Source organism: Tupaia chinensis, unplaced genomic scaffold (genome assembly GCF_000334495.1).
Source record: "Tupaia chinensis unplaced genomic scaffold, TupChi_1.0 Scaffold000197_1, whole genome shotgun sequence".
NCBI lineage: Eukaryota > Metazoa > Chordata > Mammalia > Scandentia > Tupaiidae > Tupaia > Tupaia belangeri.
The window spans coordinates 6,130,383-6,154,360 of NW_006159672.1; the positions used below are offsets into that span (position 1 = coordinate 6,130,383).

The window sequence follows — 23,978 nt, forward strand, 5'->3', positions numbered from 1 at the left end:
AGTTCTTGTTTTCCCCTGAGGTAATGCAGGGCTGGTAGCTATCATCTTCTTAAGTTGCAAGTTCTTCAACCTTGTTTTCGGCCTCCGGGCCATCCCGCGCCAGAGAGGCAGGGAGGGGCAGGGAGAGGTGCTTGGCTGCGCTGGGGGGCGTGAGCCCCCGACCGCGTGCCGCCCCCCCTGAGTGTGGGGGGGCCGGCCAGGCCGTTCCCTGCACGAGGCTGCGCTGGGGGGGCGGGAGCCCAAAGGGTCTGTTCTTGCAGAAAGCTTGTTGTCCTCTGCTCCTTGGCTGGGCACCTGCATGTTCACCGAGTCCCCTCGCCACATCCTGCCAGCCCAGCCCAGTGAAATCTGTGCACATGGGCCTGAGGCCTCAGCACAGCCCAGTGGAAAGGGTTAGAAAGTATCCTCCAAGAGTAACTGGGAGGGACCAACAGATGGCCTAATGGTTACATCACTGGACTTTCACGTAGTGGACCTTGGTTTGAGTTCTGGATCCTGCAGTTTAAAAACTAATGCCAGTGTGTGTGTGTGTGTGTGTGTGTGTTGTGTGTGTGTGTATGTATGTGTATGTGGTGTGTCCAAGACCCCGAGAGGAGAATGGAGGAGAAAGGATTGTGGTGTGGCCATCCCCCTGAGGGGATGATTTCTCGTTTTCTGTCTCTGTCTCTTTCTGTCCAGTGAACACAAATGCTCTATACCAGAAATCTCTCTCTCTCAAAAAAAAAATCAACTGGAAAATAGCAGTGGGCGGTTGACATGTTTCTGACCTACTGTCTAGTTTCTTTGGCGCCAAAGCTCATGGGATCCATGTGAAAGCCGTTGCTAGGTTTGAGGGAGTGTGGGGCTAATAAGTGGGTCACGATGGTCTAACTCTATGCATGTGGCAGCTACAGTCAGAACTGCAGTCATCTGTCAGAGAAAAAGACAGCGCCAACATACTTTTCGTGTGTCTCTAGTTTATTTGTGCCAATGCATTTATGCCATTGATCCAAGACCAATGAACTTGACAACACAGGTTTTCTAGCTGCAAGACTTGATACATTGTTTTCACTTTATTTTTTTAAATTTGCCAAGAGGCACTTGTGCTGGCCAGACTGGGAGAGAGAGAAAGTGAGAAAATACCCCCTCGGGACTGCCATCCCATCTCCATTTTTCCTTCTTTTAGAATTTGGGACATGCATACACACAAGCACCTGGAGGGTCTTTCAAGCCTCCGGGTCTGGGACTTGAACCACACAGTTAGTCATGAGGGATTCAGACACCCTAACCAACATTCCACCAACTGCCCCTCATTTTTTTATTTGTGCTTGTATATTGGTTGGAAATGGTGATTTTTAAGATATGGCTATGTCTGTCTAAAAGACAGTTCATTTTAGTGTATTTTACATCTGTCATGCTGACAGAATTTCAAGTGGGGTCACCTGGGTCAGCCACAGCAGCCTTCTCCCACCCCAGCCTGTGCTGTCAGGGAGGCCTCCACAGAGATGTCCAAACTGAGATCTTAGGTGGGAGTAGGAGTCAGACAGGGCTACAGGAGGATGACCACAGGAAGAATGTCCACCTCTGTGCCCAGATGCGGTAGGGGCCCTTGACGTTGCTGCTTGGCAGGCTGAGGCCAATGGGAGGCCTGGGGTCTGTTCCCAGCCCACCCTGAAAAGCCCGGCATGGCTGTGTGTGTGCCTGTAGTCCTAGCTGCTCAGGAAGCTGAGGCAGGAGGATCACAGGCTCAGTCTCAAAGAGCAGGGTGTGGTAGCACATGCCTGTGGCCCCAGCTACTCCGGAGGTTGAGGCAGGAAGATCATGCACACACAGACAGTTACACACACAGACACACAGATGTACCAGAGACAGACATACACACACAGACACCCACACACAGACACATAAATATGCCAGAGACAGACAGACACACACAGACACCCACACACAGACACCCACACACAGACATATAAATATACCAGAGACAGACAGACACACACAAACATGCAGACATACACAGACACACACAGACACCCACACACAGACACCCACACACAGACATATAAATATACCAGAGACAGACACACACACACAAACATGCAGACATACACAGACACACACAGACACCCACACACAGACAGTTACCATCTCTAGACAGCCATTTACTGACTTCTTCATGGCCAAAGAATAAGTCTAATGTATCTGACAGATTCATTTTTATTAAAAGCAGTATTTTCTTGGATTCCTAAAAACATTGTTGCATTTTCCTAGGTGGCATCAAAGATTCCCTTTGCCACCGATCTGATAGATAATGGGAAAATACCAATGAATTCGTCCGGAAAATTGAAACAAAACAAAGAAAAATCATCACCATCAAGTAAAGAAATAAGGTTGGTAACCGATTGTGATTTGGCCCTTCCTGGGCTCAGCCACCTGCTGGCGATGCTTTCGTGCCTCCATGAGCAGGTGCTTAGCGCCCCCTGGATGTCCAGGCTTGTGGTGGGCTCTAGGAATAGAAAGGTGAGTGTGAAAGACACAGTTCTGGACCTCAGGGATCTCCTATAATCAGTCATGGTCAGCTTACCACCAGTGCCAAGAACATCACCTGCAGTGGGCAGTGCTGAGGCATGGGCAGGAGCTCGAGGTCTGCCCTCCCGAGCTGCTGCCCTGCCCGTCCTGCCTCTTCCTGCCCTCTCTCACATCTTTCATCTCGTTCCATCCAGCCCCTCTTTTTCAGACCTGACACTCAGGGCTGCATGTTGAGGCCTTTCCTTGATGGATGCAGGGCGAAGGTTAATGAGCCTGGACAGCCAGGGGGCACTCCTGTGTCCGAACCACAGGAGAGACTAGAGGGGCTGAGGGGAGGCCAAGTTGCATGTTGGTCAGCTGAAGGAAGCCCCGCCCAGAGAGTGACTGCTGGGACGTCACGTGACATTTAGAAGGCTGCCTCACTGACACTGAGATGCTTTAGGATTTCAGTGTCTGGCCAGGTGATGGCCAACCTGCTAAATAGGCATAGGTGTCACCCCTGAGAGTGGCACAGTTAGTCGTCTGGTCCTTCTGGGATCCTCGACGGGCCACACGAGAGCCAGAGCTCAGGAGAGCAGGGGAAGTGTGGTGCCAACCTGGGACCAACACAAGGGGAGCAGGAGGAGCCCACAGCTGCACTGTTAGTTCAGTGATGTAGGATGGGTAGAGCAAATGGGGCTTAGGAAGGCCTGAGGGTGTGACAGGCTGCAGGGAGAGTCCTCAGAGCAGGGTGTGCCCCATTGCACCTGAATCGGGGGTACAAAGATGGAAGCTGGATCCCTCGTGGGTGTCAAGGTGAAGAGAGGGGCTCAGTTGTAAAGGGGGACAGCACAGCTGCTCTGGGGTCCTGGGATATTAACCCTTTCACCTCATCGATAGCAATTTCTTTAGTTTTCCTTTGCTCACAAGTTCAGTATCTTGCTTTCTCAGCCCCTCACTGGTTTAGCCTTTGCACCTGGGAGTAAGCACTGAGCCCCCTGTCCTCTCAGCTCCTCGGGGGTCGTGGTCTGTATTGACGAGCAACCCACGACTGAGCCTCAGTGTGCGTGTGCCTTCTTGCCGAGGTCGTTCACACTCTGCGTACCTCCATGCACTTCCCAGGCATGTTGGGCAGCCCCAGGGTGGCCCGGGACACCACTAGAAGGCCCTGAGATACCAGCACCACCTTTCTGACCCATGCCCAGGCCTGCTGTGGGCTGTGGCCAACAGCATGCAATAGAGGGCCTCAGAGCCAGAGTAGAAGGGAAGAAGGTAGCTTGTATCTTGGAGACGCCAGGCCTGGCCAGCCTGACCTCACTGCTTGGTCTGCACAGCCTGCATGTGGTCCACTGCTCAGTCTGTGTCATGTCCCCTGGAGCCCATGTACAAATTGAGAGACCTGGAGGAAGGTCACTGTGGTGTGAGATGTGGGCTGCAAAGTTCAATGTCCTGTTTGGGAAAATTCCCCTCTCACAGATGCCTAGAATGTTTGGGAAGAATCTTGAAGGTCATTCAGGTTGGATTAACTTTCCAGCCATGGAGAAATGGTTTGGACTAAAACTAATAGCATTCAAATATTCTTTTATATCCTCCACGGAGTCTAAGTTGCTGTCATTAACCTTTAAAAAGTCCACAGCAGACCATAGTGACCCACTAACCCCTCATCACCCTGGACACAATTAAGAAGGGGGTCTGAGATGCTGAGACAGTCATTTCTAACTTGGGGTCTGTATTCTACAGGATTTGAGAGGTTGTTAATGCTTCCTTTTCCGTAGTTATTCTGACAAGTAAACAAAACTGACAGAAACCCTGCTTCAGGGAGCCAAGGAGAAGCATGTGCCATTTGTGTTCATGTGTGGCCTGCTACACCCTGGGGTTCCATGCTTAGACTCAGCCAAAAGAGGCAGCCACCCCTCTCCATGATGCCGTAGTATTCAGGTCTAGTCTATCATTCTAAGTTGCTGTATTTAAAAATCAATGAATATCAGTCGTAAAGCTCTAAGCCCCAACGCTAACAGAGAAAGTATTTAAAATTGTAATTTAATGCAATTTTCTGTTCCTCTAAGTATGCAGTAAAACTGCACACAGTAGTCCCATCTTATCCACGAGGGGTGCATGGATGTCTGAAACTGCACATAGCACTGACCCTATATATACTGTGCTCTTCCTATACATACATACTTTTGGTAAAGTTTAATTTATAAAATAGGAACAGTAAAAGATGAATAACAACTAAAAATAAGATAGAATAATTATTACAATATACTGTAATAAGAGTTACAGAATATGGTCTCATTATCTTTCCCAAAATACCCTGGAAGGTACTCGCCCTTCTTGTGATGAAGAAGGAATGAAGTGGGATGATACAAGATTTCATCATGCTATCCACAATGGCATGCCATCCAAAATTTAGAAATTATTTATTTCCAGAATTTTTAATTTAATATTTTCAGACCTCAGTTGACTGTGGGCACTAAAACCACATAAAGTGAAACCACAGCTAAGGAAGGCTACTATAATTCAGATGAAAACAGAGCCGTGCTCTTTCGGGGCCATCGCCAGAGTGGCAGCGGCCAAAATGAAGTTCAATCCTTTCGTGACTTCTGACCGAAGCAAGAACCATAAACGGCATTTCAATGCATCTTCCCACATCTGAAGGAAGGTTATGTCTTCCCCCCTTTCCAAAGAGCTGAGGCGGAAGTACAACGTCCGATCTATGCCCATCTGAAAGGACGATGAAGTTCAGGTTGTGCGAGGACATTATAAAGGTCAGCAAACTGGCAAAGTGGTCCAAGTTTTCAGGAAGAAATATGTCATCTGCCTTGAGTGGGTGCAGCAGGAAAAGGCTAATGGCACAACGGTCCATGTCGGGATTCACCCCAGCAAAGTGGTTACCACTAGACTGAAGCTGGACAAAGACCGCAAAAAGATCCTTGAACAGAAAGCCAAGCCTCGCCACGTAGGAGAGGAAAAGGGCAAATATAAGGAGGAAACAATTGAGAAGATGCAGGAGTAAAATAATCTTATATACCATTCTTATGAAAAACTGCTAAAATGGAAAAAAAAGAAGAAAACAGAGTCTCACTGTTTTCCTTCATGGAGCATTGGTGCAGGGTCTTGAAGGTGGAACATCTTAAGTGAAGCTGACATTTTTAAAGTCTCATGTGTGTTCTAGCAGCATTTAAACTACTGAAGAGAGGGAGCCCAGGCCCCAAGAGTTGGTGTCTGCAGAATGAACTGGTGGCTAGCAAAGCACAGGGTCACCATGTCATAGCCACATGGGAGCCTCAGGACCACAGCTTGATCTGGGGGGAAAAAAAATCCTATTCCCTGACTAGAATCAGAATTAGTAGGACTGGATTCAAAGTGTAAAATAATTTTCCATATTGCTCTTTGTTTTCTCAGTGCCTTCCGAGAGAGGAATTTACAAGAGAAGATAAAACAACACATACAGCAAATGCATGGAAGAAAAAGGTTTGGAGGGACAGCACCACTGGAGGAAATGAGGAAGGCTGTTCAGGATTTGGAAATTGCAAGTATTTTTCAGCTGTTTAAGAAAATTGTTTTATTGGAGCCAGCAGGTGTTATAATGATTATGGCATTAGACTCTCACATAGCTGACCATGGTTCAAGTCCGGGCGGCTTGAAAATTACCCCAGCTGTGTGTGTGCATGCCCAAAATCCCAGGAGGAGAATGGAGGAGAATGGATTGTGGATTGGGGTGTGGCCACTCCCCGGGGGGTGGGGAGTGATTTCTCACTTTCTCTCTCACTGCTTCTCTCTCTCTCTAGTGAGCGCAGACGCCTTGTGGCAAAATCCTTTAAAAAAATTATTTTATTAAAAATCCAAGGAAACTTGCTATGCTTTTTCAGAGCAGATTCTGTGATTTGAAAGTGTTCCCCCAAAAATTCATATGTTGAGATTTGATTGCAAAAAAGATTAAGAGAGTGAAAATTTAATCTGACTGTGGTGTTGAAAGATGAGGCTTTGGGAAAGAGATTAGGACTGAGGTCATTAGAGTGGGCTCCCATGGTTGGGGGTAGATTTGTAAGAAGAGGAAATGAGACCAGAGAAACATACACATGCCGGTTCCTGTGTCCTGTTGTGATGCCCCAGGACACCCCCCCAGCAAGAAAGCCCACACCAAGTATAGCCCTTGGACCTTGGACTTCCAAACTGTGAGCCAAATAAATCTCTATTCTCTTAAATTACCAAGGCTCAGGTATTTTCTGTTATTAATAACAGAATGGACTGGAATATCATGCACTCCGTAAAGCTATGGAAATGTGTTTGATGTGTCTTATAGTATGAGACATTTCCAAAATTGCAGTTGGTCAGATGATAAGGAAAGGTTGCAGCCAGGGGTGTGAGCTTTCAGATGTGTTGGGTGACCTGACAGGACTCCAGCATCTCAGCACTTAATATCTGATGGGACTAGTGGCACCCTGATAATGGAAACCAGAGGCCAGTCCACTCTACATATCTGTGGGATCCTTGCTTGACAAAGACATTTATAAGAAAGGAAAACCAGATCAGTCTCTTCCATAATATAGGTTCAGAAATTCTCAACATTTACAATGAAATTCTGCAATGTATAAACATAATTATACATGACAACCAAGTAGGATTTATTTCAGGTATGCTGGGTTGGGTCAAACAAAAACAAAAATCAATTAATGTAATCTATCACATTAACAAGCTAAAGAAGAAAAATAATTTACCTCATTAGATGCATTAAAAGTATTTGAGAGATGGGATCTGCAGTTGGTGTAATGGCTATGTCGCTGAACTTCCATGTAGTTGACCATAGTTCAAGTGCCAGACCTGGTGGCTTAAACTTATATTGGGTATATGTGCGTGTGTGCCCAAGATCCCAAGAGGATAATGGAGGAGAAGGAATTGTGGTGTGACCATCCTCCCGGGGAGTGATTTCTCGCTTTCTGTCTCTCTTTCTATCTCTTTCTGGTGCTCACACGTGTCCTGTAGCAAAAACCCCTCAAAAAAAAAAAAAAAAAGTATTTGAGGAAGTCCAGTACCCATCTTGATAAAAACTCTGAGTTAACCAGGAGTAGAGAGGAACTTCCTCATTTGGTAAAGAATATCTATTCACACCTACAGTTAGTATACTAAATGATGAGAAACTAAATGTTTTCCCACTAAAATAGGAGCAAAGTAAGAATGTCCCCTCTCACCCCTGTCACCCTTTCAATAGTGTACTAGAAGTCCAAGCTAAGACAATGAGACAAGAAAAGAAAACAAAAGGTACATAGATTCAGAAGAAAGAAATAAAATCATCTTTGTTCTTAGATGATATGATCATCTATATAGAAGACTCCAAAGAACTGACCCAAGAAAATTCCTGGAACCAAGCATTATAGAAAAGTTACTAAATATAAGACTAATATACAAAAATTAATCACTTTCCTATAGACTAGCAATCAATAAATCAATTTTGAGATTAAAAAATGTCATTTAAATTAGCACCCAAAACATGGTAAAAGTATGATTCTAACAAAATGTGTACAAAATCTATAGGAGGAAAACTATAAAACCCTAGCTATAAGAAATCGACAGACTCAGTAAATGGGCAGATAGTCCATGTTCATGAATAGGAAGACTCAATATTGTTATGTCAGTTCTTCCCAGCTGGCTCTTTAGATTCAATGCAGTCCCAGTTAAAATCATAGCAAGTTATTTTGTGGATATTAACAAACTGTTTCTAAAGTTTATACAGAGAAGGGAAAGACCCAGAATATCCAACAATCTTAAAGGAGAAGAACAGAGTTATAGGACTAATACTATCCTAACTTCAAGATCACTGTAAAGCTACAATAACACGGTATGGTATTGTCAGAAGAATAGACAAATAGAATAGAGATCCCAAAGTAGACACATATAAATATGGTTAACTCTTTGACAAAGGAGCAAAGGCAACTCAGTGGAGAAAGAATAGTCTTTTCTTCACATCATGCTGGAACAGTGGAAAAAAAAAACAAACAAAAAATAATCTAGACTCCAAATTTATACTCTTCATAAAAATTAACTCAAACTGTATCACAAGCATAAATATAAAATATGAAACTATAAAACTCTTGGAAGATAAAAATGAGAAAAACTTTAAATGTGAAATGTGAAACTATAAAATGCTTAGAAGATAAATATAAGAAAACCTGGGTATGGTGATGATATTTTAGATGTCACACTGAATGTATGATGCATGAAAGAAAAAATTATAAATCGAACTTCATTCAAATAAAATAAACATCTGCCCCGTGAAAAGCACTGTAAAGGATGAGAAGACAAGCCACAGACTGGGAGAAAATACTTGCAAAAGACAGATCTGATAAAGGATTATTATCTAAAATATACAAAGAACTCTTAAAAGGTCAACAAAAAAATAAAAAATAAAAACAACCCAAATAAAAAGTGGACCAAAGATCTGAATAGACACTTCAACCAAAGAAGGTAGACAGATGAAAAATAAGCACATGAGGGAACCAGCAGTTACCGTAATGGCTATGTCGCTGGACTCCCACGTAGTCGACCGCGGTTCACGTCCCGGATCCGGTGGCTTAAAACTCACGCCGGGCGCATGTGCGTGCGTGCCCAAGATCCCGAGAGGAGAATGGAGGAGAAGGGATTGCGGCGTGACTATCCCCCCTGGGGGGTGATTTCTCGCTTTCTGTCTCTATGTCTCTCTCTGTCTGTCTGGCGAGCGCACGTGCCCTACAGTGAAAATCTCTCCAAAAAAAAAAAAATAAGCACATGAAAAAATGTTCTGTATCACATGTCATCAGGGACATCCAAATTAAAATAATGAAAAATGTTATAGCCACACTGGAAGACTATTTGGCAGTTTCTTATAAAACTAATCATATTCTTACCATACGCTCCAGTAGTGGTGCTCCTTGGTGTTCACCCAGAGGAGTTGAACACTTACGTCCACACAACAACCTGCACACAGATATAACTTTATCCTAATTTATTTGTAATTGCCGAACTCAGAGGCAACTAAGGTATCCCTCAGTAGGTGAATGCATAAACTGTAGTATAGTCAAACAATGGAATATTATTTAGCTCTTAAAGGAAATGAGCTATTGAGCCATGAAAGACATGAAAGATCCATAAGTGAATTATTAGCAATGAAAGAAGCCATTCCGAAAAGGCTATATATTGTGTGATTCCAACTCTATGACCTTATGGAAAAGCCAAAATATCAATACAGAGACAGTAAAAGGGCCAGTGGTTGCCAGGGACTGGGTTGAAAGGTGATGAAGAAGCAGAACACAGATGTTCAGTATTCTGTATGATCCTATAATGGTGGGTATATATCATGATACACTTGTACAACACCAAGGGAACCCTAATCTAAACTGCAAATCCTGTGTGGTGATAATGAAGTGTCTATTTAGGATTATCAAATGTAACACTCTGGCGTGAGATGAAAAGTTTATTAGTTTTCAAATGGTCTATTTGGAAAGCCGAAACCTGAAAGCTGGCTCTGTGTCCTCACTGTTCTCCTGTGTAACTCTATCTCAAAAGCAGGAGCCCAAACTGCCCTGGCTAACCCCAAAGAGGGGCAGTCACTAGGCCAAAATAGAATGATTTAAAAGGAAACTCCAGTGGTTGGTCTCAAATGCCTAGCCCAGCCCAAGTACAGCTCTTCATTGACTTTCACACGCGCTTTATGGGGAAGCTGGTGACATCCCCATTTCACAGGTCAGAAAATTGAGACAAAGATGCTGTGGCTAGCCCAAGGTGATGCTGTAAATGGTGGCGCTTTGAGTTGGACCCAAGTCTGTCTCACTCTAAACCCGTTTCCAAGTACCACTCTGACTCATAAACCAAGAGTTCACTCTCTGAATATCTGCCTCTGATCTGTGATTTAAAAAAAAAAAATCCACATTAAGTTTCTTATGAAATATTCAAGTCAGTCCCACTGAGTTCGTGCTGAGTGTCTGGCTCAGAGCAAATGCTGAAATCCAGAGAGGAATGTGATGTGCAACCCCTGCCAAAGAAGCTGGAAAATAAATACCCTTGCTTCTCTCGGACAGCACGGCTCAGGAGCAGTGTCTGAGCACAGGGGCGGGTCCCAGCCTGTCTGGGCAAGAAGATGCTCACACAGTGACCCGGAATCGCTGCTGCAGCTCCTCATTTCACATTGTTGGCTCCCTTCACCCCACATCCTGGCTTGAGAGAGCCGGAGGAAGGAAGGGTTTTTAATTCCCAAGAATGCAGTTGGGAGGCAACCGACCTTGTCCTGGAAGAAGTGTGTTGGCTTTTCCTCCACTCGGATCTTCTTCCTCCTTTATCCAAGCCCCTTTCATGGAGCGCTGGACTCTAAAGTGGGAGGTGACGGGCTCCCTGAGAGTGGCTAGAATGGCATTGCAGATGTTGTGGTGCATCTGATGGCTTCATTTTTAGGAGGCAATTTTAATTGTAGGTTTTTGTTTCCTGAAATTTGCTTTCTGGGTTTCCTATAGACCAAGTCCCTTTCAAATGACAGTCTTTTTTTTTTTTTTTTTTGAGAGGTTTTTGCCTTAGAGTACAAGCACTGGGTGGAAAGAAAGAAAGAGGAAATAGTGAGAGGGAAAGTGGAAGTTACCCTTCAGGGGGGATGACCACTCTGCAATCCCTTCTCCTCTATTCTTCTCCCAGGATCTTGGGCATGCGCCTACATGTACCCAATGTGAGTTTCTAGCCACTGGATCCTGGACTCAAGTTACAATCGACCACATGGGAGTCCAGCATTGTAACTGTTACGCTATCTGCAGGCTCCAGTGACAGTCTTTTTTAATGCTGTCTACATAGGACCACTAAAAAAATAATAAAATTCTGTGTTCTTTAGACTTGGTAGTGAATCTACTCATAGAGTCATGGCAAGAACATTCAAATCTGTCTGCCAGTAAAGTCTTGGGCTTCGTCAGAAGAGTCAGTCTTTCCTTCTGCCTCCACAAGCCAGAGCTGACTGTTTTGGATCCCCAGGCAAGATGTAAGCTTCTGTAAACCCTGGAGCAGTGTTGGAGAGGAGCCTGGCCCTGTGGCTGCACCACTCCATCCTGACCCATGGAGAGTGTGGAGGCCCCTTGGTGAGGTGGGCCCACAGTTGGGTGAGACACAGTTTGCACAACTTGCACATCCAGGGGAGAGAGAATGATACATGTTTGCCTCCAACCCTTAGAAGTAGAGTTAGTCTTGTTCAGCTGCCTTTCCCCCACCTGGCATTGCTTTAGAGCACCTGCTCAGTGCCATACATAGCATATGGCATGTGATCACTTGGTGCATCCTCCCTCCATGGGCCAGGGATGCTGACCTATTGGGAGAAGGTGAATATAGAGTTGTAGGGGAGGAGCAACTGAAGGCAGGTCAGACCCATTAACTAGGACTTGCATTAGATTGGAAATCCAGGATGGATGATCAGGTGAAGGAGCTGAAGCAAGCCCAAACAGATGAAAAGACAATTTTTTCTTTCTTTTTTTTTGGAGAGATTTTTGCTATAGGGCACGTGTGCTCGCCAGAAAGACAGAGAGAGACAGAGAGATAGAAAGCGAGAAATCACCCCCCAGGGGGGATGGCCACGCCGCAATCCCTTCTTCTCCATTCTCTTCTCGGGATCTTGGGCATGCACACACGCCCGGAGTAAGTTTTAAGCCACTGGGTCTGGGACGCGAACCGCGATCGACTACGTGGGAGTCCAGCGACATAGCCATTACGCTAACTGCTGGTCCCATGAAAAGACAATTTTGAAAACAAACCAGCCAACAGACATGGCCCTTCAAGGTAAATGTGGCTCACTTTATACATTGGTTAATCTTCACTCCACCCTGAAGCCCCACCAAAATGACCAAAAAGGGAGAAAAACCAGTAACTCCTCTAGATAGAAAATAGAGAGGAGCTGTTTATAAGAGAGGTTGACTTTCTCTGCGGTCTTTCCTAATAGAGCCATAAGTGTTAGCTGGGCAAAAACCACTCCACAAAAGCCCATGTTTCCCCACATCCTTTGCAGAAACACAGGGACACATAACTGTGTTCTGGCCAACAGGATGTGAACAGAAGATACATGTGAACTACCTGAGCTTTGTCCTCTTCTCTCCTGGCTGGAATTCAAACATGATTGCAGGAACTGGGGCAGCCATCTCAAAGCCAGGGGTGTAAGCCATGGACTATGGATACAGAATAACCGATAGTCTGTAGGAGAGTAGAAGTCTCTAATACTGGCCAGAATGCAATCACATGTCCCTGTCTAGCTGTCCTCTCAGAGAAAGCACTCCACCTGGTTTTCAGCCACTGTCATCTGGACCTTTGGTTCTGCAGCTCACCCTGTAACCTACTACATACAGAGGCCAGCGCTGTTCTATAAGAAGAAAGCCGCCTAGTGGTGCAATGCCAAGGACCTGCTGAGAGCAATGCCAATTAAGATGTAAGAGAATTCATTCACTGAGCTCCCACAAAATCACAGGAATTCAAAACTAAAAACAGAGGAATTGACATTTGAAAGTATATACCAGAGCAAGCTAGGTCCCTGCTCAGCCCTCTGCCTTCACTAGCCTACCCAGCAGGAGACATGGAGTATGATGTCTAGAGAAATTAAATGACCAGGCATTGTAGATGTGATGACAGCAGCCACTTGCTGCCTCTCTGAGCCCTGAGGAAGAAATGTGTACGCACCAACTAGGAGGCCCAAACTGGCTCTTCAGCAAGGAGCTGGTACATCCTCTCGTCCAGTGAGAGATCAGCTGACCAACATGAGAGCCACATGGGTATCCCCCAGTCAAGCTACTCAGTCCTGAGCTGACCAGTTGGCAACTCCACCACCATCACATCTAGATCTAATCTTCATTACAAGGTTTCGTTCTTGAGTGCAAGTTAGAGAACTGAAGATCCTCTGTCCTTTGAGGAAAGCTCCAATATGAAGGCAAGACCTAAAGGTAATTGGGAAAGTGAGCTTTGGATAAACGAAGACATTAATAGAAACAAATCAAAAAATTACAAGTTAGAATTAAAATTCTCTGAGCAATAATGGAAAATGCTGTTAGCATAAAATATAGCATGTTGTTATAAAAACTGAACACTTGGGTAACTATGAACTACTGGAAGTTAGAAACATGGCAACATTGTCTTTTTTTAATGTTTAGATCAGGTCCAGCCTGGGTGGTGCATTCTGTGACATACTGAACTACAATGCTGGAAGCTACATGGCTGACTGAGTTTGGATTCCTGGCCCAGTCACCCTGAAACACAGAAGGCATACACACATGTGCCTAAAATCTTGACAAACTGGGAGCCAGAGGAAAGGGATTCAGCATGAGAAGACCCTGTTGAGGGTACTTTTGTCTATCTGCCTATCTCTGTCTCTCTATTTCCCTCCCTCATGCATGCGCACACACTCTCTACTTTCTATTAAGAATTTTTTAAAAAGAAAACAAGGTTTCAATCGATATATGAAGTTGAATAAATCCCCCCAAAATGTAACAAAAATAAAAGGAAAGATGTAAATTAGAGACAAGATTTTCTTAAAAAGGCAAAAACTTGAGGATTACTGCAAGGGGTTTTACATCAAACTAACAGGTTCCAATAAGAGATCCTCAAGTTCTTGGGGAAGAAATTTATAAATAAAATAGGCTAGGTGGTGGCATAGTGGAAAGGTAAATTGGACCCACATGGAACAAAAGGCCCTGGGTTCATATCCCTGGACCTCCCTAAGCACACTGGATATGTGCATTCTCTCTCTCTCTCTCAATCTCTGAAGAAATAAATAAATAAACTCAAAGAAAGAAAGAAGATACAAGAAACTTTTTCACAGTGACTGTGTTTCCAGACTGAAATCCCCACCAGCACATGTGCAACACCATGATTCAGCATACTGAGCCAGGGCAGGCAGACAGGTGCAAATCCCATGAGATCCCAGGGAAAGGTGGTGGGCATTCATAGGTACTAGGAACTAAGAGTAGAATTGGACTTGTCACAGCCAGGGAACATCACCAGCAGAATCTGCTGAAATTCTCTACTTAAGTCACATTGCCAAGTTGTTAGGGGTCAGCATAGGTTAAAGACATTTTCAGATATGCAGACTCAAAAATGTTACTTCCTACCTAACCTTTCTCTGGAAGCTACTATAGAATGCATTCTACCAAAATAAAGGAGTAGACCATGAGAGTGGGAGGTAAGCATTCCCCCAAAAAGGATTTGACCCAAAATAGTGTCCTAGGAGCTCTCCTAAGCTGTCTGCTGGTGAGATGGAACCTATCAAGGCTCCCATGCTTTCCTATATGGGAGAAAAAAAATCAGCCTGAGGATGTAACCAAGTAGAGAAGACTATCGAGAGATTCATAGTTTGGGAGGATTTAATGACTGGCATGCAGACGATAAAGTAAAATTTTGAAAAAGAGGCAATTATTAATTTCACAAAATAATGTAGATTTCTATAATAAGCAAAATGTAGTCTCAAAATGAAGATTATATTTGGATAAGTATCAAATGGTATTTCCCCAATCATTATTATGGAAACCCTGAATGGTCATTTAATGCACAATTGTGATGTAGCTATATTAGGAGAGGAGGGAGTCTCAGGGAGTGGGGGCTGGGCTAGAGGTAGAGGTCCCAGCTTGTGGCCCCAGGAATCTAGAATGAAGGAGATCCGAGAGGATGAAGGCTCTCATCTTTAGCATTGGGGGGAATGGGGGTTGCGGCACTACAGACTTAAGTGCCCACTGGGCAGAGGCAGGAAGAAGCCTGCTCCTTGGCTTCTGGCAATCTTTTCCTCTTTGAGGGCTGTGGCACCTCCTCCTTAGTTTCACCTTTTTCTGGTCAGTAGATTGGCTGGGGAACATGGGATTTGAAAGAGAGGATGCATCTGATTCCAGGGTCAGCAGTTTGTTTCCAGTTAGGAACCCCTGACGCTTACCTCAGTTTCCGTGAGGTAAGGGTGGCAGTCGTGTCTACATCTGCCTCCCAAAGCAGTTGTGAGTTTCAAGTGGGGTCACAGTTGTGGGAGTGTTTGCCAGCCACCTGCCTGGGGGCTGGTACTAGCCTTAACTCTGTCAGCAGGACAATCTTCTGATTCCCTGTTCATCCGCTCACTCACTGGCATTTATTCAGACTACTGTCTGCACGGTTCACCTGAATGGAGCCTATGAGGGCCAAGATGAGTCCTTTGCAAGTGCCTGAAGAAGTTGATATTATCACAGGGCGGGAAGGCTTGAAAGCTGGCTGGGAGCAGGCTGCAAGGGGCCCATCACAAAGGGGGCCACTCTTGTGATGTAGCCTGAGTAAGTTGCATGGGGAAGGGAGCCAACTCTGCTTATGCCCAAATTCTCTGGGCTCCACATGGATTCTGTTTGAACGAGAGATACGGTGACATCTGAAGTTTTGCCGACCTTTCTAACTTTTCTCCCTCTCTTTCTCCCAAAAGGCCAAAACATTACAGGATGAAGTAATGAAACTAAAATTGGGAATGACCTTGAACAAAGAACATTCATTTACAACGGTCACTGGAAACCTTTCGCTTCACCCACCAACATCACAGCCTCAAAATATATTTTTTAACACAAAATATTAAGAAAATGTTTACAAATACTAATGACAAGCATTGACTGTACTGATCGAAACATCTTCAGACATGAAAAACCCACTCATCATTGCTTTCTTTCTCAGGCGTCTTCTCTTGTATGGTGATGGGGGAGTATTAGGATTCAATGTTATTCTTAGGATTTATTTCACAAACTGCCTGTTGTTTTTAAATAAATCTGTATTTCTTTTCTGAGGCTGTAGAAAGTTTAAGCTGCATTAAAAGAAAGAGAATACTGTAAGAAAGCCACACTGTTCTCATTTCTAGCAACATATTTCTCCAATTCAATTGACTGGATGTTTTAAATAGCGCCTGCCCCTCTTCCTGTCCCCCATCCCTTTGCAGCTCTGGTCACAAATGTAATTACAGGTTTCATTAGTTTATTTTAGTGTTGGTGGAGGAGGTTAGTTCACCTGATTCCAGCTGAGTCAGAAGCTCCAGCAATGGCATCTTTGGCCAAGAGGGAGGGGTGACAACCACAAGAGATTTTGGGAGAACGTTTATTTCCTCCCCAGTGATGGTGTTTTTCTGATTTGGCCTTACCCTTCCTGGTGGCTGACCACTGAGCATGCACACTAAGGTCATACCGCTGCCCTGTGGGAGGTGTCCCCAAACTTTCCTGTCACAGATCAGTTTTTTGTTTAACATTCTTTCTACTTAGGCTATTCAGATTCTGTGTGGTTTAGTTGCTTGCACTGAATGTTTGATAGGATATTAAATACAGGCTTACTCTTCATTTATTTAGCAGATGTAGGGCTATTTAGACTTTCTATTTCTTTTTGTGTCGATTTGGTCAATATCTTTTTCAGTGAATTTTTCCATTTTATCCAAGTTGTAAAATGTATTAGCATAAAATTCTTCATAATATCTTTTTTTCCCAATGTCTCTAAGATCTGTAATTAGTGTCTCTTTCCTTCTTTCCTTCCTTCCTTCCGTCTTTTCTTTCTTTGCTTTCTCTCTCTCTCTCTTTTTTTTTAACAAGGTTTTTGCCTTAGGGCACATGCATTTGCCAGAGAGAGAGAGACAGACACAGTGAGAGGAAAGTGAGAAATCACCCCCCAGGCGGTATGGCTATGCTGCAATCCCTTCTCTTCCATTTTCTTCCTAGGCACACATGCATATATGCCTGGCATGATTTTCAGGACACTGAGTCCAGGACTCAAACTGCAGTTGGCCATGTGGGAGTCCGATGATGTACAGTTACACCATCTGCTGGTTCCCTCTTTTGCATTCTTTGCATTGATGCTTTGTTCTCTTTTTCCTAAAAAAAAAATTATTTATTTAACTTTTTTATTATTATTTTAATATTTCCAGTGAGAGACACACACACACACACAGAGAGAGAGAGAGAGGGTAAGTGAGAAAGCAAGCCTCCAGGTCCCGGACTCAAATCATGGTTGGCCATGTGGGAGTCCAGCGCCTTTAACCATCACACCGCCTGCTGGTCCCACTCGCTTGCTCTTTCTTTTCTTTTCTTATTCTTGTTATGGGTTTATCAATTTTCTTAGTCTCTTCCCAAACAATTTTAGGCCTCATTGAGTTTAGCTATAGGTATATGTTCTCTATTTCACTGATTTCTTCTTTCTACTTTCTTTGAGAAGAATTGGTGCTTACAGGAAAATTTATTACATTTTTGTTTTTGCTATAGAGTACAAGCGCTGGCCAGAGAGAGATGGGAAGTTGGGGGAAAGGGGGTTTGAAAAATCATCACTTGGGGCAACAGCCATACTGCAATCCATCCCTTCTCCTCCATTACATTCTTCTCTCTGGATTTTGGGTACACACCCACGCACACATGACATGATTTTTAAGCCACCCGATCCAGGACTCAAACGACACAGTTTGGCTATGTGAGATTCAGCACCTTAACATCACGCCACCTGCTTGCCCTGAAATGTATTACTTGTAAGCTCATATACAGAAAAGAAGAAATATGTAAAATCTATAATCCTTCAGTCCTCCCCCTTTTCTTTAGCATAGCCACTTCTTTATCTACGTATTGATTGGCTCTCCAAAGAACAGGCTCCTGGACCAACAGTAAGTCCACCATCACATGTTCAGTCATTGCTTTTTTCTCCTCACCCTTCCCTTATGCTTGCTTTAGGTTTATTTTATTGCATTAAAAAACTTCTTGAGTAAATGCCTAAATTATCTTCATTCATTCTTGATTGTAACATGTATATTGAAGTTAATGAGTATTCCTATGAGTAGTAATTTAGCAGAAATACACTATATTATTGTTATTAAAAAGTTTTCTTTATTCATGACACAACATGTGTGTGTGTGCAGGAGAAAGAGAGAGAGCGGCACTTTCCTCAGGGCCTGATCACACCACAGTCTCATTTCTTCAGTCCTCTAACTCATCAAACCTGGGTACTCATGCATGTGCATGGCATGTTTTAGGCAGACTGGGCTGGGTGTTCAAACCGTGGTCACCATGAGGCTTCTTACATTGCAGTTTGACACTGCACTGCCTGTGTCACTATGGCTGGGTCTATATCATTGAAATTTTATTGCTATCCTACAATTTAGTTTATATTTCTTTTCTGACTTTTGAGTTGTTCAAGAGAAGAATATTGTTTCTGAATGGTTAGTTTTTTCTCAAATTTAGTCATCATTTCTTTAAAATTTGCTATAGGGCACTCACAACTACACACACACACACACACACACACACACTCACGCATACGTACAGAGAGAGAGAGAGAAAGTGAAAAAACATCCCCCAGGAAGGATGGCCATGCAACAATCCCTTCTCCATTCTCTTGGGTTTTGGGGCATGCATGTACACATGCCCACGTCTTTCAAACCACAGGGTCCAGGACTGGAGCTGTACCATTGACCATGTGGGACCCAGCTGCCTGAACCCCTGTGCCATGCCACTGGCTCAAGTTTCTGTTGTTCTTTTATTGGAGTAAAGTGGGTTGAGATTTTCTTTATGGCCTACTGTATATTTTCATGTTTGTAGTATAGAGTCAATATGTCAATTAAATCTACTTGATAATGCTTTTAGATTCTCTGTTATCATCATGCCCTTCTCTGTGCTCTCTCTCTGACTGAGAGATATTAAAGTCTCTTACTACTGCTGTATTTCCGACCATTCAGATGTTACATCATTGGCTGCGTGACTATTCCTTGTGGATTTCCTGTTTGTCATAAGGTGCCTCCTTGTCTGATTCTCGTCTAATGGGATCCTGACTGGGGGATCAGGATCCCCTGAGCTCTTTTGTTTTCATTTCACAGGGAGTCTTTGCCCATCCTTCCCTCAAAACCATCCTGAATCGCTGTTTTTGAAGTTTTCTTTGGATAAATCTTTGAAAGTAAGACACGCACCCTGTGTGGCCTGACGGGCTCTGGGCATAACCCAGCGCATGACTTCAAAGCAGAATAAAAGGCCTGTGGATTCAAAGAGCTCTGTGAAGAAAGTGCTACTGAAAGGAGAGGTAGCATCTCCTTTGGGGGTTAGAAAAGGAGTGGCCTCCCAGCAGAGGTGACAGCCAGAATAGCCACAGGGAGAGAATGAGGCACTTGTCCTCTGGGAGAGCCACTAGGTGGACTCGTGTCACCTGCCTGCCTTCTTCCAGAGGCTGCCTTCATCTACTCACTGTCCCCACATCCACCAAAACAAAGTGGAGCCTGCAGGCCCTCGCTATGATCACTGGCACCTCCTGGGTCCTTAGACTGGGCTACAGGCAAGTGGGCATGGTCTGGGAGTGGCAGTGGGTTGTAGCTGGGCGAGTCTGACAACCAGCAGCAGTGAGCTAATCCTTGGAAAATGTTGAATGTGGTTGGAAGATTCAGCCAGAGGCTTTGCTATCTCAGGCAGGTGTCTGCAGGATTTACCTGCTGATGGAAGTTGCCAGCCCAAGGATCCCAGTGCTATAGCCCTGGCCTGGTGTGACCTGTGTTTCCCTGCAGGTGGCATCTCAAGGCAGGGTGCATGAGCACACAGAGCCACTGCAGGGGAAGCAGAGGCAGAAGATCTCTGTAGGAGAGGAGAAGCAGCTGCCCCTGCCCATGGGGGCTGCCATACTGAGTCACAGCAATGAGGTGCACACCGCAGGGTGACGACTCAGGCTGACAAACCAATGTCAATGCTCCAACAGCGAAGCCTGGCTCATATTCCATGTTCTTCACTCCCTTAGAGTCCTGTGTCAAAAATGTCCGTATAGGAGAGGCAAGCCCACCACTGCCCATAGGCAGCACCCTTCAGCTCTCTACAGGTCTCAGAAAGACATGAAGTACAGAGTTCAGGCACGGGTCCTAGGACATGTGGGCTTAGGTGGAGTCCAGGTGGCAGACCCACGCTTTGGCCCACAGATGCCTTGCCTGTTGGAAAGAACATAGCCAGATGGGGCTCTCTGAGAACCAGATGGGGTCTGAGGGCAAAGCCCTCATGCTGGGTTAGGGAAGGCACAGGCCATGCCAGTAGTGGCTGGCAGAGTGCAACAGGGCTATGTCTGTCTGAGGTGGGGCCTATAAGCAATAGGGTCTTCTGTGCTCCCCTGCCTCCAGTGGCTGAGCAGGATTCAGGTATGTGTACTGTTCCCTGGTGCTAGGAGCCTGATGCAGCAAGCACAGAAGCAAGCAGGGTCTCACTGGGCTTGGGGCTGGGTGTTGCTGGATGTTGCAAGCCTGCATTTTCCCAAGTGCACAGAAAGGCACATTTTCTGGTTGAAAAGAGCTGACGGTGGGCCTCCAGCAGCCTGGAGCCCATGGGGAGCAGAGCTAACTAGAAGAGTATTGCCCCCAGCCCAAAACCGTCAGCCTCTATTCCTTCCAGGTGGAAGGGAGCAGGGAGAAAGCAACTCTGGCAAATCAAATCCTGGGGCATAAATCCCTGCCCTAGGCCTCAGGCCCAAGGGCTCTCTCCAACCTTCCCACTCCCCAGTCCCCATAAGTGTGAGCTTCCTGAGGCCATTCTGAACAGGTGGGGACTCAATTTTCAATGAGGAGCCTGGTATCATTGAAGGAGTGAGTGTGGGTGGGTATGGGGGTAGTTTCTGATAAGGGGAACCAGAGCACAACTGTGCTCAAGTTGCACAAAGCAGTCAGAGAAGACTTGTCTCCTTATTGGAGGCTAGTACTGTAACAAAAGCTACAGACAATCCAGACTTACAATAGTTTGGCTTAACAATATTTTTCCTTTATAATGTTGCAAAAATGATGTGCATTCAGTGGAAAGCATACCTACACAACCATTCTGTTTTTCACTTTCAATATTCAATAAATTACTTGAGATATTCACTTCATTGTGAAATAGGCTTTGTGTTAGGTGATTTTGCCCAACCGCCAGCTAATAAAAGTGTTCTGAGCCCACTTAAGGTAGGCTTAGCCATGATGTTCAATAGGTTAGGTGCATTAAATTCAATTCCTACTTTCGATGTTTTCAACTTACGATGGGTTTCTTGGGACATAATCTCATAAGTTGAGGAATATTTGTAGTTTTATTGGGAAATATGAAACTTTTAGCAAATACAAGCCCTCTTTCTCGCGTGAGATTTAACAAGACTGTCAAGTTAGATTTTTTTTTATTATCAAAACAACAAAATAACCCCAAAAACCAAAAACCAAAACAAAAACCTACACAAAGGATTTCTAATGCATTTAGTGAATTATGGAGAATGAAAACTGAAGAAGCCCCCTGGGGGTTGAGATGATTTTTTTTGTTGTTTTTTTACTTTATTTACTGAGAGAGAGACATCCCAGGCAGGGTCTTCATTCTGCAATCCATTCCCAGCCTCAGCTAGCCAGGAACCACAGGCACACACAGGTGTGCACTCTCCTCCCCACCCCCACTATTACTCCCCCTCCTGGTGGATACAGAGAAACCTTGGGATGAGAACTCAAATCTCCCCGTGTGGCCTCAGTGTCATGGAGCGTTGTCTTACTGCTGCACCACTCTGGCTGGCCTGAAGGTGATTTCTGTACTGTGGGTAGGAATTTCTCATTGCTTTGATGATGCAAAGTGGTAAGAAGGTCTGCAGCAGGATGGGCAAGGACCAGACTCTGGAGATTACCACAGTGGAGTGGGTCCAGCTTCTCAGAATGCTCCCTGGAACATGCTTCATGAAATTCGGTTCAATTGCCTCTTTCTCCTTGGGCCTCCTCCTGTGCTCAAGTAGCACAAAGCAGTCAGAAAAGACTTGTCACCTGAACATTCCTTTCATGTGTTCCTCGCATGTGTCTGAGGGCCTGCTATTTCTAGGTGCTGAGCCAGGTGCCAGGGCCTTTTTGTGATGGGCTTGTCCCCACAGTAGATGCTGTTCCTGTGACCCCATGGGTACCGTCCCACCTGAAGAACCTCAGGGGCAAGGGTCCCCCATCCCATGGACCAGTGGTTTACTAGGGGACTTGGTTTGGGTTTTGATTTTAAGACAAGGTCTCACTGTTGAGGCCCTCTTGCCTCAGCCTCCCAGTTGAGACTACAAATGCACACCGCCACACTCAGTCCTTTTAAAGATGGTTGCACCATGTTGCCCAGGTCAGCCTCAACCTCATGATTCTCCTGCCTCAGCCTTCCCAAGTCTGCCAGCATGCCCAGCTTCTAAGTTGAACCAAGAATTGAACCTGAGCCTCCCATGAGGTCCCAGGCTGGCAGTAGATGGGACCCAATGTTCTAGTATCTTAGCAGCATGCCACCATGGCTGGGCCTGTCTTGCTTTGATGGGCTTCACAAAACATAAGGGCTGGGATTTTCTGTGAGGAACGGCAGACTGCAGGACTATTCTTCTATAGGCCATTCACATTCTCCCTCTCCACGGGGAACTTTGTGTCTTCAGTCATTGACTTCTGAGAGTAATTTCTAGCCAAGCAGTCTGGGTTCTCGCTGCAGACCCAGCCAGAGAGAACCATGCTGCTGATGGTGGTGGTGGTGATGGTGGTGGTAATCGCAGCTGACTCTTAGTCTTTTTTTTTTTTTTAAGTATGAGTTTATTTTTTTTTGATTGCCAATTTTTTTTTATCATCATAATTTTCTTTATATTACATTGGATTACATATAACTTTACAGCGTATTACATTGCTTTTTCAAAAGGGAATGCCATGCATGTCAGTCAATACAGAGACAATAATCTCCCCGCTTCAACATTCAATATTTCTGTTTTCCCCAATCAGTATTATTATTATTCTAATTATTTTTTAAAACGGTCAATCGCTATTTCTCATTTTGCTTGTAAAAATACTTTGCCCATCGTGAAGTACTTCTCAGACCAATCCAGTTGAGAATACTATACATGTCATCATCAACAGTTAATAAGCCCTGTTTCTCACTAACGTCCTACCTCTCTATTGTTCACTTGCTATCTTTCTCTATCCTCTTCTCTTCACCTCCCCCATTCCACACTGTCCTATTCTCACTAAGTACCTTCGCTACTTTTCTCTTAGTCTTTATTGGAGGCTAGTACCATGCTATGTGTATGAGGGTTCTTCGGAAAGTTTGTGGAAAATGAATTAACGTACACATTAATTTGGGGGGGCTAGCCTCATGGCACAGCAGTAATGTGTTGTTCCAGAAAAGTTGGATCCCACATGACTTGAATTCCTGGAGTTGTCAGCCTGAAACATGCCATTCCAGACATATACATGCATGCCCATGATCCAAAAGACTAGAAGACTGGAAGGAGACTGTGGTGTGACCAAATCCTGTACAGGGTGCTCATCTCTCTCTCTCTCCCTCCAAGTCCTCCTTGTGTTCCTCACTCACCCCAAACTGCTCCTCTTGCAGACACCTGGGAGGGGCCAGGACGCCACCCTTCCTCAAAGGCATCCTGTTCATCCTACCCGCACCCCATCCATACCACATTAGCCTTTGCCAACTGAAGATTTGTACTGCCCAGACTATGAGGTCTTACCTCTGTCTGTTCAGGGCACCCAACAGGTGGGCCCCCTCCAGCAAAATGCCTGCTCTGTAGAGCATCAACCC

At 44.8% G+C, this 23,978-nt stretch overlaps 1 protein-coding gene and 1 pseudogene across 3 annotated transcripts in view; both read left to right on the forward strand.

Moving 5' to 3' along the window:
• LRRC27 (leucine rich repeat containing 27) overlaps positions 1–16,368 on the forward strand; it is a 59,896-nt gene extending 43,528 nt beyond the window's left edge. For 2 of the 3 annotated variants that reach the window (XM_006146933.3, XM_006146934.2), the window contains exons 10-12: positions 2,251–2,369; positions 5,893–6,019; positions 15,899–16,366. In XM_006146933.3, the coding sequence (XP_006146995.1) occupies positions 2,251–2,369; positions 5,893–6,019; positions 15,899–16,045 (393 nt within the window). In that variant the 3' untranslated portion in view covers positions 16,046–16,366. Of the gene's footprint in view, positions 1–2,250; positions 2,370–5,892; positions 6,020–15,898 lie in introns of all 3 variants that reach the window. The other variant, XM_014587243.1, reaches the window with a different exon arrangement.
• On the forward strand, positions 5,058–5,514 carry LOC106734723 (60S ribosomal protein L26-like; annotated as a pseudogene).
• Positions 16,369–23,978: the final 7,610 nt, after the last annotated feature.